The 17,237-nt window shown below is 41.4% G+C and overlaps 1 protein-coding gene across 1 annotated transcript in view; it reads right to left on the bottom strand.

Annotated features, from left to right (window-relative positions):
* The window catches only part of DEPTOR (DEP domain containing MTOR interacting protein), a 74,362-nt gene that overhangs the window by 10,760 nt on the left and 46,365 nt on the right, over positions 1-17,237 (bottom strand). The window contains exons 5-8 of the mRNA XM_079302145.1: positions 14,916-15,101; positions 14,120-14,254; positions 10,989-11,059; positions 10,304-10,408 (exon numbers count right to left, since the gene is read on the bottom strand). Coding sequence (XP_079158271.1) covers positions 10,304-10,408; positions 10,989-11,059; positions 14,120-14,254; positions 14,916-15,101 — 497 coding nt within the window. The remainder of the gene's footprint in view (positions 1-10,303; positions 10,409-10,988; positions 11,060-14,119; positions 14,255-14,915; positions 15,102-17,237) is intronic.

Here is a 17,237-nt window from a genome sequence, read left to right as displayed (position 1 = left end):
GGTCACATAATATAAAAAGTCATAGATTCTCTAGGGCTTCATCATTGGTTCAGATAGTCTCTCCCTCCCTTCCTCCCTCTCAAATGATGGGAATCTGTGGGAATTCAAGTCCTTTTTTATTCACCAGGAAGAGAATTAAACCACTGCTGAGCAAACTCCACAAACAGAGTGGACAAATTAGAGGAGGAAGAACTGACCTAAGAGCCCTTGCTTTGGAGGGCGACTCTTTTGGGCTACACAAGTTTCAGCTCTGCAAGCAGTGGAGTTTCACTGACAGATTGACTGAGTGGTTAGGTAAACATCAACACAGAGAACAGGAATTATTCACAAATGTAAATTAATGCTATCTGTACATATCTGCAGAGTAATTACATAAGAACCTAACACCCTGAAACAAAAACCATCCACAAATACAGAATAAGGGAATATAGGTCACTGCTTTCCATGGCCCTAATTGGGAATTGGTGTGTAAAATCACTGACTTAATATGAGTCCCAGTGAGAAATACCCACAGGTAAATCTGAGCCAGGCTGGGCCACATCAGGAAAGCAAAATAGGGACTGCATGTCTAACTTTGTAAGCATTTTTATCATATAGTGCAATTTGATACCTACCACAAAACAGTTCTGAAAATGTTAAACAACTCGAATGGCTAAAGATGGCTCTGGGTAAAATACTGCATCAGTGTCAGAAGAACACAGAATCTGAGCTCAGAAATAATGCCATTTAATGATTGGGTTGACCTTTTGGTGACTTTTTTTCTGGTGTATCTGTAACTAAACTATATTTGCTAAAACCAAACTACACATAATGAAAAAAGAACTTTAAAACTACATATCGGTTTACCTACATGGTTAAATATAATTATGCTGAACTGCAGTTCATTTAAGTCCCATATTGGCTAAAAACAGTCACCAAATGCAAGCAAGGGAATTATAAGGGTAGACAGACTCAGGCAAGGCACCCTCAGCACCCTCCAAATCCAGCGTGTCATGAGCAGAACAGTCTGCGCTGTTTGAGACAAACAGCTGCTCTCTGTTTGCACAGACAAAAGTGCAATTGTTTTTCCATGTGTTTGGCTAGCTAAACAGAGCTTTGGCTTTAATGCAACATGCTTCCCAAATCATTGGCTTATACCATGAAAGGAAGACACTTTGTGTCTTGAGCAGCTACAAGAGCAGAGACGAAGAGAAGAGACGGAGAAGTGCAGGCAAGAGTCTGCAGAGCAGCAGCTGGGGAGCAGCAGCATCCTTGGAGTGCTCAGGGCAGAGAGCTGAGATAGCCATGGACTTTGTAAAACCAACAGCACCTGAGGAACTCTCCAAGGCATCATGTAAAGTGAGTACTGCAATTAAACCAAGTAATACAAAATGCTTTTCATCCACAGTTGAGAGTAAAAGTAGTTCACAATGACAGCTTTTTGCTGTAGTGGTCTCTAATTCTGTGTGTTTTTTACAGACCTTTTCAAGATTTCAGGCATTCTGCAGATGACAGCACTCTCTTTAGAGAGCCTGGACTACCTGTGAGTGACCTGCAATAGTCTGTGACAGCTCGAGCATGGGTGAGATCCCAGCTGTTCTGTCAGGCACCAGATCTTGCCATTCAATGGCCTATAGACCACACAGGAACTTGGAAGTTGTAGCAAAACACAAGCACAGCCCTGCTTTACAGTGCTGCTGTCTGTCTTTCTGAATGGTTGCAGCTGCCAGACTCCAGAAAAAAATCAAGAAAACACTTTCATAAATATATAGGGTGTTCAGTTATATAGGTTATTCTGTCATAAAACACCACTTACTTGAAAAGAATTTTTAGAACTATAATTTATTACAATATTGTGACTAAATTTAGAAAATCTACTGATCTCCAACAATTAAGCTGCAGATTTTTTTTTTTTTTGCATTTGTATTTCCTATTGATGAGAGGGAGCCAACGTATAGACCTAAGTACAGTGGGCCACTTGTCTCACAACAGCATTTTAGGTGACTGGCCTACAAACAAGTTCAATTCTAATGTCACCTACACTGCTGTGAATGCAGAAAAAAGAGCTCTGAGATATTATGAAACTTGCTGTACTCACATAAGGTTTCAGTTGTTGTAAAGAGAAAAAAAAGTTATTTTATTGCCCAGTAAAACTCTCTCTGTTAAAAATCTTTAGGAAAAATCACATAGAGGTATTGGAAACTTAATACTGTTCTGCAGGCCAAAATTTGGGTCTGGGATAAGCAAGTAAAACCTTGTTAAACCTGTGTCCTGTAAGTTTGGCAGGGGGTGGGGGGGAAAGATGTTAAAGGCAAAATTTAGACTCAAGAAGTTGAACTAATTATTTTTATATTTCACCTGGGAATTCCCACTGTCTTAATTCCTTTCTCTATAGTGAGTAACACAGATCTTGCTGCTCAAAACCAGGTCTGACAATCAGAAAAATGTATTTTTCTGTTTTCTTTTGTGTGTGCAGTTTGCAGTTCACATCCTGCTGGCGTGATGTTTGTGTCACTGTTCCCAACTGCATGGGAGGGGGTCCTTCCCTTCATGCCTCAGCATGTGACTTTTCACATGCCAAGTTTTGATTTCTTTATCATAGAACAGTTCTGCATAGTCACAGCACACACCTGGTCTCTAGTACAAGATAAAGGTGGCTGATTTTTTTAAGTCAATTTTATGTCCACTGGCTCAGAAGAACAGAGGCTCATGATCCACTGAAGCAAGCACAGTCCCAGACCCAAGTACCCTAGTGGTGGCTGTGCACTCTGAGCCTTGTGCACAAGGCTGGAGTCCACTTAGCCTTCCAAAACAGCTTCAGAAATTCTGCAGCCTCAGAAAAGATTTCTTCAAAACAAACTTATACAGCTCTGTGGACAAAGAAGCAAGGCAAACCAAGGACACGAGCAGAAAAAAATGGAGATCCACCAAAAAAAGTAGGAATGTTGGATGAAATTCTGGCATGTTAGAAGATAAAAAGGAGCTTTATCATGGCCTTAAAAGAACTAAATTTTCACAATTATGAGTCTAATGATTTATTAGTGAAAAATGGAGAAAAACAACATAATTTTTATAAAGAACCGCAGAGACTGGCATATGGTAGCATTGGAAATAGAAAGTGCCTGTCTGCAGAGTTGTTACAGGGGTGGATGTCACAAAGAAAATATCTGGAGTTAGTACAAACACAAATTTCAGGAGGGGGAGAAGGATGGCTTAGAAAGAGGAGAACTGTACAAACTGATGTTTGACACCTGGGGAGCTCAGTCTGCAAATTCTCTGCTCCGAGACTGGAAAACCTGGACCTTATGCTGTGAACCACAGCTACCACAAGGAAACAAAGAAACTTAAGCAAGCTTATCTGTACAGGGGCCAAAATGTATCTAGTCATCAAAAGTTTTGGTTATGTTTGAGAATATGTCAGATTTTCTGGCATTTTCCATCTCAAACCACTCAACAAAAATTCTGGTGGGAAATGCTCAGTGTTGCACAGAGGGTTTGTGACAGGAAAAAGAGGAGAATCTAAATCCAAACTGTGACTTCCTCGTGGCCACCATGGGACAGGTGCACCAGCAGCCCAGTGGAACAGTGTCCCTAAGAGTCTCCTGGCACAGAGGTTCAACAGTAACAGGGCTTAACACAGAGGAGAAACAAAATGGACAGTGTAGCTTTGTGCACTAAAGGGGCAGAAGAGAGATATCCAATCCTGCACTGGGATTCCCAATACTGAGGAAAAACCTTTCATTATTTCAGTCAACCTAAAGACACTGTGCTAATGCAAAGGATGGTCAAAGTCATAAAGACTGTTGTAGTTGCAGTAGCCTATAATGAAGGCAAAGGAGAAATTTGCCAAACCTTGTCTCCTTCTGGCAACTAAACAAAGTTCTGGCAGTGACACCCAATGCAGCTCTCAAAATCAAGTTTTTCTCTGATTAGAGAAGCCTCTACTTTGGTGAGAGGGCTGAATTCACAAAACTCCCAGGCAAGAGGAGATGAGTGCAAGACAGTTTTCTGTGATAATTTTAATGCATTAATCCCAGCATAGTAAGAGTGACATGGTTTTAGGGTTGGTCCAACCTATATAGAAGTGGTTAAAATATTCACTCCAAAAATTTCGGAACTACTCAATGTGTTTAATTAAATACACACAGGGAAAGCAGCAACCTTGGGACAGTTAGGGAGACATCACCACAGGTCACCAGCAAACTACTTGAGGAAATGATGACCACAGTCAAAGAAAGGGCAGACACAGAGCAGGAACACCCAGGCACAGATTCATACACTGATCAGGAAAGCATGGTGAGTACTATATATATTAAAAAGTTGTCAAGCACAACCGGCCAAGATGGCAGACCTGACTATTTGCACATTCACAAGTATTTATCTCTTCCAGCTTCTGTTGAATCATTATGCTACTGATTAGCACAGCCTTACTAATTATTTCTTCTGAGTATTTTAGAAAGATTTCCACTAAGGATTAAATAAATAATAATGAAAAAGTTATCCAAAATGTTCACCAAACTGTTCAACATTATGTTCACCATTGCTATGCTCTTAACATGTCCTAATGTCCTGGTCCTGCACCTGGGGAGGAACAGACCCATGGACCAGTAAAGGGTGGGACCAACCTGCTGGAAAGCAGCTCTGCAGGGAAGGACCTGGGGGTCCTGGTGGACAGCAAACTATTCATGAGCCAGCAGTGCCCTTGTGGCCAAGAAGGCTAATGGCATCCTGGGGTGCATTAGGAAAAGCATTGCCAGTAGGTCAGGGGAAGTGATCCTGCCCTAGTGAGGCACATCTGGAGTGCTGTGCCCAGTTCTGGGCTACTCAGTACAAGAGACATGGAAAAAATGCAGTGGGTCTAGTGGAGGGCTAAAAGTCAGTCAAGGGTCTGAAGAATCTCTCTTACAATGAAAGGCTGAGGGAGCTGGGCCTGTTAACCCTCAAGAAGAGATGACTGAAAGAAATCCTCATTAATGTCTAACTGAACAGAGGGTACCAAAGAGGATAGGCCAGGCTCTTGTCAGTGGTTCCAAGCAATAGGACAAGAGGCAATGTGCAAAATCTGAAGCACAGGAACTCCACTTGAACACAAGGAAGGACTCCTTTACTGCACAGTGACCGTGCACTGGAACAGATTGAGCAGGGAGGCTGTGGAATCCCCCTTACAGGATGAGCCTGGTCCTGTGCTGTGAGCTCTAGGATGACCCTGCTCGAGCTGGGAGGCTGGACCAGATGACCTCCTGTGGTGCCTTCCAACATGACCCATTCTTCAATTCTGCAATGTAACAACCACTCTTCTCAAGCATGATCTCAATGATGTTTGGGGCTAATGCTACCCTATTTGGTTCATTCTCCAATCTTCGTGATGGACAATTGCAGATAAAACCTGAGGTCCTGGTTACTGGTGCATAAAGTGAAAGACAGAATGAAAAAAATCTTTGAATTGTCTTTAGTTTTGCAAAACCAGTGTGATTTTATGGTAAAAAATTAGATGTTCTTAAAATCAGATTTTTCTAAAGTCACAGGTGCTTGAATACAGCTTCCACATTTCTGTGGAACTTTTTATTATAGTTTATAATTAAATACTATCAGAAAATGAAGCACTTACAGAGATGTGTTTGAAACTTATATATACATTTATATTCAAGCCCTACAGCAGCGGCATTCATTGTGGGTAGTACTATGCATGTTTAGCTCTGCTGCTTCTCTATTTATGGACAAGCTATGAAAGCAGTTTGTCAGCAACTTTTTCTGAGTGCTCACATTACCAAATACATCCATTCTCAACTCACTTTAACATAATTATCAAATTCAGCAGCAAGCTGATAACAGAGCTAAAGGAAAATCCCAACCTGCCTCAGTGTTTTCATGCTGTAATTGAAAACAGATGGCAACTTGTGTAATTTATGCTTTTCTACAATTAGTAACATGTTGGTATAAGATACGAATTCTAAGACTGATTTGCATCTGCTTGAACAACACCATATGCTAGTGCACAGCATAAATATTTATCCAAGCCTACTCCATCTTCTCATTTAAAGCTCAATTCCATGAAAAGATGAAAGTACCCTTTAGACACCTTCAATTAGCACTGAAGCATCCTCAGAGTGCTTTGAAGGGCTAGAGACACAGGATCAAACACTGAGATATCTTGGTTTTCCTTGGAGAGGGGTAAATGGAGGCATGTACCTTGTGCCTTATTGATACAATATAAATCCCAGTTTTCAAGCTCCCACTAGAGTGCCTTTAGGAGTTACAAAGAAGCTTCTCACCTACAATATCCATGCTTCTCTACCTTTCCCACTATCCCTTTCCCACTATCCCGTAAAAGACTGGAAATTGGACTTGGGATACTTTTTCCTGGAGAAAGCGTTTTTTAAAAGGATTTTTAGATTGATTTATCTTGCTTGCCAAACAGTTATGCAATCCTTGTGTTTGAGGTCAGGTTGGCAAGAGCCATCAAATGGGTTTTGTGTTTCTCTGCAGCTTGAGGTACGTTCAACTTCACAAGAATCTCACTGTTCAAATTTCTTCCAGTTGCAGGAATATAAGGCATTGGCAATTCCTCTGACATCACATAGTTTGGGGGTGGTTTTCACTCTGCTGGACACTTATAATGTGTGCCTTTTAGTCTTCCTTGTTACAAGTCTGTCATATCTTGTTATTGTGGCAGTACTTGAATTCTTTGGACTAATCAGACAGTACAGATTTACCTTTGATTGCATGAAATGGGATTGGTGGTCTTGATAAAGTGACCATTGGCTTCTTGACACAGTGGCAACTCAGCTACACTTAAGAGTTGGTTCTTATTCTGCTAGTGAAATAATTTGAGAAACTGGAACTGAAATAATAATTTGTGAATGCAGAAGACAAATGCACAGGCAGAAAATTTATAAAACTGATCTCCTCCCTGTGCCAGCTTTTTAGAGATCAGGAGAGCAGAACCATGCTGAAAGGGTCCTGGCTGCATTTTACATTTCCCAAGCTGAGCTCCAAACAGAAGGCACTGGTACCAGTGTCAGCACATGGTCCTTCAAACTCCCTGCTGCTGAAATGAAGAAGAACTAGGCTTGAAACACTTAAACAGCCACTGGTAATTTGTATGATTTGAGGACCTTAGGTGTAACAGCTATAAAGACTAATTTGCTAACAATCAGTTTAAGGATTCAGATAGCTTTCTTTCAACAGTTTGAGTAGGGCACTGATTTCTCCAGCCAGTAGGAAGAACAGATGATCAGCAAAATGAGTGATTAATTTGTCTCTCACAAACCTCATACTTTAGCTCTGCTTGGTCCATCACACTCTGCTGCAGTTATGTCACACTAAATAACAATGTGATGTATAACTTAAGTCACTAGATTGAAGAAAAGTTATAACTTTTAAAAAAATACTTGCACCTTAAAAACAGAAATTAACTTACAGAATAAAAAACTGAAAAAAGAGAAATTGCCTTTTACTGACAACAGCTGGCAATATGTAGCGGTGTCATCTGCAGAGAACCAGATTTTTCAGCCAGTCAATAACAAATATTAAAGCAACTTGGGAACTTCAGAATCCTGCTGTTCCTGTCTGCATTGCTGATGATGGCAGACAGCTAAACAGAGCTGCAAATAACTTAGAGCACATCACAACACTGACTCCTTTCATAGCCTCACATTGCCTCCAGCTCCCACTTGTTAATGCCCTTACAGCAACCACTCTCCTCACAACCCTGCCACAGGCAAACACACTTCAGCAAACAAGGTCCAAAAATATTAAATAAAGTTAATTGACTAGATATTTATTGAATTATTTTCTCAGCTTCACATCTGAAACTTCAGACTGTGAGTGGTAATCCTATTTACCAGCCCCAGAAGAGGTAGCAAGTCCTAAAGCTTATAGTCACTCACACATCTTCAGCAGGTCATGATAGAAGGGTTTTTATGACAAATAAATTGTCTGAAAATTCCCCCAGAAGAGGATGCCACACATAAGGAGATGGCAAGTGCAAAGACGGGAAAATAGTTTTCTCCAAAACAGGCAAGTGCAAAATCCCAAGCTTTGCAAATAAAGACATTCCAAAAACAATTATAGTGGATGCATCTTCTTAGGAGGAAAATCCCTGCTGCTACTGCCAAGAACTTTTGTACAAACTGCAACGCCAAGGCTTGGCTCTTCTTCAAATTCTTGCCCTTTTCATCATAGCCAACTTTCCTTGTTAGTGTTTCTTTGGTGCAGCACTTTTTTTGCAGACAAAAGCCTCTTGCACCAGCCCACCAGAAGTTACCGTGCCCAACAGTCTGTTTTCAAAGAGCCCTTCCTGCAGCTTCCACACAGGGGAATGTTTAATTTCGAGGAGCTGTCATCTAAAGCCTGTCATTTGATTTCTTTAAATTTTCCAGATTGAGGAGCTCTGTAAACAGATGGATTAAGTGACATAGATTTTTTTAAAATTTCAAATACTGCACTATGATTTACATACTTATTGCCATGGGAACATCTAACAAAAGCTCTTATTTTCAAAGAAAAACACCATCTCTTCACTTGGCTAAAGGTATTCAGTGTTTCCAAAAATGGGGCAACAATTTTTGTGTCTAAAGAGGGGCTCATCTCATACACAAATTTTTATGTGCAATTCTGCTCTGAAAAATAATTTAATATAAAAATAACAGCTTTGAAAAGAATCAGATCTGTCCTTCTGTAAAATCAAGGCAATATATTTCAGTTTTGCAGCACTGTTTGTTCATCTCAAGACAGTGAACTATTTTGCATTCTTTCATGGTTCAGGTAGACCTTTGCAACCCCATGGGATTACACATATGACACCACAGTGTTGTTTTTACATGTCAGGTTTCAGAATTGCTCCACTATACTGCTAGCTTCTACATTCAGAGAATAAAAGGTGCTGTAAAATACTAAACTCTCAAGTTCAGGATCTAGAATATACACATGAATTAGTAAATTATTTTAAAATTTAAATTAAATTTTAAGCATTATCATTATTTGAAAATTATACTCTTTATATAAAAATTATTATTATTTTACAACTTCAGTGTTGTACAAAACATATTAAAAAAATTCCAGCTCCCTCTGAACTCAAGCTTCTTTGCCAGCAGGTTGTGTCTGGGTGCTGCATGCACCAACAAGCTCTGCAGCTGCCATTCCTTGTCCCAGGGTTTTGCCTACCTGCACTAAAAAAAAAAAAGTTTTAAAGACAGTATGTTCTTGAAAGTTCCCTTAAAAAAAAAATCAGCAGCCAGAGAGCAGAAACCCCTAGGGAGGGGTTGCTGAGGAGGGTCCCCTGGCAGGTCTGGCACTGTGCAGCAAGCAGGATCTGCATCCCTGGAGCTGTGGCCTCCAGCTGGGTGGGTGTGAATAGACAGGTGAGAGACAACTGAGATGAGAGTGATGGGAAAGAGAGATGAATTAGAAGGCTGGACAAAATTCATGGCAAACTGGAGTATACATGTGGAATATACTTGAAACCCTCATGTGTGTTGCTGCCACACAATAAAGCATGACATAAATAGGTAGTTTAATCTTATGGCCACTGCAGGTGTTGCAGCTAACTTAATTTTCCTGCTTTTATCTGTACTTAACATAATACTTTGTCTTTATTTTTCTCTTTGTACAAAGCAGAGATTAATTCACAGATATACACAGGATGGGATCCAAGCCCACAGGTAAGCCAATGGGTTCTGCATTGCAGTGCAAAAGCTGAAAGTGGAATGTGTATTTATTGATTATTAAATCACTTATAAAGCTATTTCAGCTCTTTATGACAGTATCATCTATTGTTCTTTCCAAATTGTCTTGAATCTTAACTGCTTTACACTGAACAATGGGCTATGCTTCACTTTCACTAGGTATGTCTGACTTTGCCTGTTCTATACAGGCAAAGTCCAGAAGGTGCATACCAGTAGTCACATAAACTGGAAAGTAAAGGGGAAGCTAAAATTGTGCAGAGTTGAAAAAAGACATGAAAATTAAGAAAAGAAAAAAAAAATCCATCAAAAAATAAGAACACCACCACCACCACCAAAACCAGCCAACCATGTGAAGAAAAACCCACCTCAAAAAGGGAAAAGGTCAAAAAAACAACTTGAAAAGGATAATAGTCTCACTGGAAAAAGAGACTTCAAGAATCTCAAGGACAGAAGAAAATAAATAGGAGGGGGTTTAAAGACAACAGAGCTCACTGTGCACAAATGCCAGAAACTGAGACAGGGGCACTCAACACGGGAAACAAAAGCACCTCTCCCTCCTCAAACACAGGCAGCCCAAGACCTTCACTGAGCAGCACAAATTTCCCTGGGAAATCATCCATCCCATTTTGAGAACCCACCTTCATCCCAGCTGCAGCTGCTGGCCCACTGGGGTCCACAGCCTGGATGTGGCAGGGTTTGCTCCCCCTCACCACAAAGCCCCAGCCCACAGCATCACCAACGATCTGCAAAGAGGAAAGGACATCATCACCTTCAAGCACCTCCATGAAATTCAAGGGGCAGCTTCTAAATGGTCCAACATGTAATTTCAACATTTCTTGACTTCCAACACATAGTAGAGTACAGGCTGCTATGTTGATTTTAATGTTTTTTTGTTGAACTAAGAGGCTGTAAAAGCAATTACTAGGTTCAAGAGTATCTTTAAAGAATGTCTCTAATAATGTATGTGAGTTAGATTTTCTGTCCCATCATACAGAAAGACCCAGCTAGAAAACTTCAGTTTGGGTAAGTGATCCACTCCTGCAGAGCAAGAGCACCAAGTCTGGATGAGTTTGCATAATATTAATATTACTGGCTTAATGTAATTTTTCACCCCTTTTAATTATCACACTGGCATAAAGACAGAATAAGCAAGTGCTGAATCACACTTTAAATTTGTGGAAATACTGATAATGGAGTTTGGGATCTTAAAGTATAAACCTCAGCAAATGCAAATAAGCTCTAATTATCCCATCAGAAAATGTCTGTTTGGATTGCTCTATGCATATAACATGCGGAAAATAAAGAAAAATACTGGAAACATACCGTAAAAGTTTTTCTAACATATGGGGCTCCAGGCATCAAGAGCTCATCAGCAGTCACAGGTCTCTTTAATACTGTGGAGATACAGAAATGAATATTCAATAACAACATTCCTCTGAAGTTTCTCTAATAAATTAGACACAGTGATGGGCTACATCTTTTTGGCCCCACTTCCCATACATAATTTCAATTTGCAGACTTGTTTGAAAGCAGTAAGAGAACCAAGGAAAAGCCTGCAGAATAACTCTGAGTATAAATTATGAGATCTTTGAAAAACTGTAGCATTTATCCAACAGACTTTGTTGTCTGCAATCAAAATCCCCTAAACACTATCACAAAAATCACAACTGGCTTTTCCTATGTTCAGTGTTGAAACAAGTGACCAGCATTCCTGGCACAGAGCAGCTTTCCTTCACAGCTCACTGAGTGCTTGTTGGGTGCTCTCTGCTATTTCATCTGAGTTGGGTTTGAATCACAGAATTGAACAGCAAGAAAATCCTGCTTGGGTGAGGAATTATCTCAAGAGATTTCTGCAACTGTAGGCACAGATCTATAATTCCTGTCTTATCCAGGGACAGATGAGGTAAGCTACAGGTGTCTGGGAATTTTAATGAAAGGAAATACCAGTAAGCTTCTGCAGGTCCCCATTGCCTTCCTATGTAACAGCATCATTTTCCTCCAAACAAATTAAGTTTGAAGTTCTGCGGGATCAAATCAATACCATCCTATGTACCAATTTTTATCTGTTCATAAATGCTTCAAAGACAAAGGACAACATAAAGATATATGCTGTTTACCCCATTTACCTGCTTCACCATTAATATTTTTCTTTAGAGATAAATAATTTTGATGGTATCTGTCTTTTCAGTCACAGGTGGGACACAAAATTTCTCACAGATGGTATTTGAAGACATTCTTGAGTTTCTTAATAACATTCATGGGAGTAGAGAGAATTCTAGCAGACAAACCAATACTTTTTTTTTTTTTTTTTTACTTTCCCACGCATTTTGATGAACTGTCATTTAGCCAGTGCTCTGCACTTGGCAGAGCATGTCTGGTTCAATGTGAAAAAACTGAACGATTGTGCTCATTTGACAAGTCAGCATCAGGTAAATCATCCATGCAGGGCTCTCTTATGTGCCTCCCTACATTATACCTCCAGGAATTTTTTTTTTGTTTGATTATTGTTTTTCTACATGATTGGTCAAGTCATGACCTGGGTGTTTTTTAAGTGCTTGCCTGCAAGAGAGCTCATCTGACAAATACCTCTGCCTTGTGTTTATTAACACGTAGCTCAGCAACATGCTCTGGGTCTGGATAGCAGGAAGCTATTTGTGAACAAAGTCTCCTTATAGTCAGCAGAGGATTAAGAATTCCTTGTAACATTTACATCTGACAGCCTTATGTTAACCTATACGTGTGGATCTGTACTTGTGCTCTGGGAGAAATAACCCTGCATTGCCAGTAATTGTATAATTCGTAAAAATCAGCCTGTTTATAAGCCCACTGCTGTCTTCTTTCAAATATGAGTCTGTTAAAGCTATTCACAGTTTGAAAACTAGTCCTAAGGGAAAATTTCTTCTAAAAAATTTATGCAAGAGCAACGTCAGCCTATTCTTTTTCTTCCAGTGTTGTGTAATCAGCTGCATTAAAATAAATTTGTTCTCACTACTCATGGGCTGACACTTCATATAAAATCAGAGCCATAAATGAACTGAATAGTTGGCATACTTCAGATAACATACACATTTATGGATAGCATATGAATGCAGTTTTATCTGTCCCAGAAAATTTTCCAGGATGTAATTAATGCACTGGGGACAAAGAGCTCCCCGTACAAAAGCCACCAGAGCATTTCTGGAAAGTATACCTGAGAGATATTCTGCTAAAACATGATACTGCAGCACCCTTTATACAGGGACAAGCCCTTGCATGAAGGGGTGAACACACTGAAAGGGGGTGCTGAACACCCAACAGCAACACACTCTGAGGTGCAATGGCCACGAGAACTGACAGCATTTCCTCTGCTGGGCAGCAGGTCTGCTGGAGGGGGCTGTGAGCATATGATCCTACTGAGCCCTTCCAATTATTTCAGTTCAGAGCTCCATACTGAATTCCCAGCAGAGCTTAAGCAGAGGGAAGGAAATGTGCTATAAGGAGAGAGAGGGAAAATATCCTTCCCTTTCTGATGGCCACTCTCCTCAGCAGGAATGAAACACACTTTAGTTCACTCATCTCCAGAGTAAATGGTCAATGTTTTGAACAGCATTCACCTAGTGCCTGAGGCACTCCCTTGTAATCACTTCAAATGCCAGCATCCCTCTGAAATCAAAGATTACACATATCCACTGAAGCCTTACCCCATTGTACAGTACCCACACCACTGGCAGAGACTTGGTGATTTGAAATAATAAGGAACTCAAAGGGTAGCAGGGGCTCTGTTTGATATTCAGGGCTATTTCTGAGGGAAACAGAGAGGCTGAAACAATATCTATCTTGGTCTGTTTTTCCCTTCCCAGATGTACAGTAAGAAACAATTTTAAGTGAACTGAAGAATGGGTGTGTTTAACCTTCCGGCGTGGGATAGGAAATCCTTTCAAAAGGAAAATAAGCTTCAACACTACTTTACCTCCTGAAACAGACCAGTGTAAGACTTAAAACAAATTAAAATGTTCAAATGGTCTCTGACAGGCTGAAACAATGCTGCCTCAGTTTTTTTGAGAGGTGTTATTCCATAGCAGCTCAAACAGTCGCTGGATAGTTAAACCCTCCTCTGACTTGCACCAAAGGAATGTTTCTAGGAGGAGATTTGAATTGGTTCAGAGCTTGGCAGTGAAGAGGCAAATCTAGGCCTCTAACTGCACGTCGTCCTAAGAGATAAACTGCAGCTCAAACCACAATTATGGACTTGACACTGAGATTACTGTAGGCAGACGTCTGGCTTGTGTTCAGCAGGACTTCAGGCTAAACGATGATAATAGTTCCCTCTGGCCTAGAAAACCTGTGACACTGTGAATTTTTAATGTATTCTTGGAAACAGAGGCTTAGGCGTGATGATAGGAATTCTTCACGTGGCCTTCTCCCCACAGAGATGTCTGCACCCTGGCTGCTGTGCATCCCGAGGTGGTGCTCACCAGATTTGGGGTTGCAGAGCACAGGGGGACTGCTGCTGAGCGTTGGGCTGCTGCTGAAGTAGCCACTGCTGCCACAGCTGCTCATGCTGCTCCTCCTCACTGCTGACACGATCTTTATCTCCTTGGTGGGACTCACTGCAAGCACAGAGAAAACACAGAGAGAAAGGGAGCTGGTACCAGTTATTAAGCCTTTTCCCTGTTTCTTTTTTAAAAAAATCCAGCAACAAGCCATGCTTTCACTGACAACACTGGGAAAGGGTTAGCGTGTCCTACACTGTTCTTAGAAGAGTCACTGCATGAGAGTAATGCTGTAACTAACAGGATGGCTGAACTGCTCCCATTGTAGTGTCTTCTAAGAGACATTTCAATATAAGGAACTATGTTTTCACAGTTTTTCTTTCCCTTTTTTCAGTTCTTACTATATTACTGTATTATATCTTAATATAGATCTTAATGTATTACTGTACACAAATGCTGCAGGGCCCCTTCCCCACACTTTTAATCTCCTTGAAAATTCCCCACAGAACGTATGACAATTTACTTTGAGTTTGGGGGACTTCAATCATTTCAGTTTGAACATGGACCCCAAATTTTGATCAGCATCTGAAATGCTGTTGATACAGATACACCCCAGGGATCTATAGGTTATAAAATGAGTGAATGGACAACCCCTAGGAACAGGGACATATAATACTCAGCCCTGCATTTTTTCCTAACACCGAAACCCCTTGTCCAAAACCAATATTTTAATACTTGTGGAGTCACTCTACAAGCAGCAGTGTAATTAATGAGTCACCTGAGAGAAAGCTGGTGTGTTTCCTGTTGTCATGGTTCTGCTTGCGCAGGCAGAAGGGGCTGTCGTGGCTTTCTGGCATCAGGCGAGATTTCTCAGTCAGGAGCTCCATCAATCGCCGCCGCCGCCGGAAATTCATCCTGCACTGGTACAGCAAGTTGCTGTCCATAAAATGGTGCTTGTTGGACACTAGGAAAAGAAATGGATGTAAAGTTTATGCCTGGTAGGCATAGAAAGAAATCCAAGCCTACCCAGGTGCAGCTTTTGCACTACAGACCTCGCTGTGAGGATGCAGTGCTCAGAGCTCACCTTGTGCAGCCTCAGAAAGAGCAGGAAGGTATTGAGCTTCACACAGGTGGCTTCAATACACACTCTTTACAGCAGCAATAACAAACTAGGAATTGTGGTGGCAAATGCTGAGAAGAGCCTTTTACATTACTTTGATTGCTGCCCAGTGGAAATAGAAGTGCTTCACCTCTCTGTGACAGGTTGCACAGTGGTCCAGCTCCGTGCACGATTCCTCCCCACACCTCTTGCTGCTGCTGGTCGCTGCAGACCAGACCTTGCTCCTTAGGTCAAGTTTGATGTAAATTCATCAGTCTAGGGCAGCCCTTGGGAGCTCTGCCCAACTACCTTCAGAGCTGCAAGGCAGCAAAGAATCAAGACCTGTGTATTTCCTCTGTCTTGCTCACCACAGACACCGTGTCCCAGACATTTCCTGCAGGCCACTTCCCCCCTTCGCACGGATACACAAGGTTTGGGAACAGGCACCTGGCCAAAAATCAATTCTTACATAATGAACAAAAATCTTAATTGCAACCTGTATTGACACTGAGAGCAAACCCCAGGCTGCAGGTGTCAGAGCAGGAGCATCAAGCCTACTCCCTGAAAGCAACATCACTATAACATTTATGCCTTTACTGCCACTGACATGTGATGATAAACACAGTAGTTGGATGGAGGTCTGTGCCAGGTCTTGAAAGTGCTTTGACTCCTGCAGGTCCTGATTGCAGGAAAACTCTCTAGAGTACTCTCTGCATCAGTGATGCAGCACCTAAAGTAGCTGCATTAGGTATTTGGCAGCATTTTTCTCAATTTTCACCCAGCTTCTGTGAACTGTGAACTGTTCCCACAGTTGACTTTTTCAACAAAGAATCCAGATTCTGGATTTTCCCCTAGTTAATAAATTGCATTTCTTGCAATACTGAATTTTAAGAACTGGTGGGCTATAGACATTCATGTGTAAAGTGTATACAACCACACAGGTATGCACTGAGATTAGTCAAGTCTATGATTACATGTCTCAAGCCATTCAGCCTCCTGCTGCAGATACAGAACTTCTGCCTTGCTCTTTGGTCTGCCCAACACACAGAGTCCAAAACACAGCAGAGTCCAAGGCACTACACAAGACCCAGAGCCTGGAGCCCTGCTGGCTTGCTTCCTTTCATTTTCAGCCCCAACACAGTCCTAGTTGCTCTCATCCTTTCTGAACACCTCCCTATGTCTCAGGTTACTCTTCATGGAACTACAGAATTATACCACACAGGACATCCTTGCAAAATAGGCTGTATTTACACAAAAACTACCAGTAGGTCATCTGATGTTTGTGAGCTGAAGAAAAAGTCCAGTCCAGTCACCTTCTCCAGGCATCCCTGGAGTCAAGTCACCCAGACAACAAGGAAGATGCCAGATTCCTTCCAGATACAATCCTCAGGGCACTGTCCTCTATGTGGATGCAGAAACTGACTTATGAGGTCTGACCATCTTGCAAAGAAGCATGTCTCTTGCCTGGGTCTCTGTCAGAGAGATCACTGTCTGTACAAATGGACTTCTACCTTTGGGACACAAGGAATCATCAGCACACAGGAGCTTTCTGAACTGCACATGCTGGTGCCCAAGCTGCCACTCAGGCCACCTGCCCCAGAACCACATGGTGTGGGCTGTAAGGCATCCCTTAGATTGCCTGGTTCTGTCAAAGATCTTTGGAAGAGCCAGTGCCATTTGGCTTTTGTCTGCTTCCTTTTGATGCTGAATCTGTTGTGTCCTCAGGAATGCAAAATGGCTTTGTTAAGTCCAATTTAGCATCACGAGTAACTAGTTACTGTCTTCTGACACATTAATTACTGCAGGCACACACTGCTGCTGTGCTCCCCATTTTGCATACATATCATATGCAACACTATCAAACACTTACTAACAATCACTATTTTTGAAGAACGGAAGTAGAGGAGGAGAGATTTGGCAATCTGCCTACACCCCCAAAGGATTTGCTATCAGAGGCAGAGCTGGTACGTAGGTGTTTGCAGCTACCAGCTTCATTTTAAG

Source organism: Erithacus rubecula (genome assembly GCF_903797595.1).
Source record: "Erithacus rubecula genome assembly, chromosome: 3".
NCBI classification, from domain to species: Eukaryota; Metazoa; Chordata; class Aves; order Passeriformes; family Muscicapidae; genus Erithacus; species Erithacus rubecula.
This window is presented reverse-complemented; position numbering and strand designations above follow the sequence as displayed.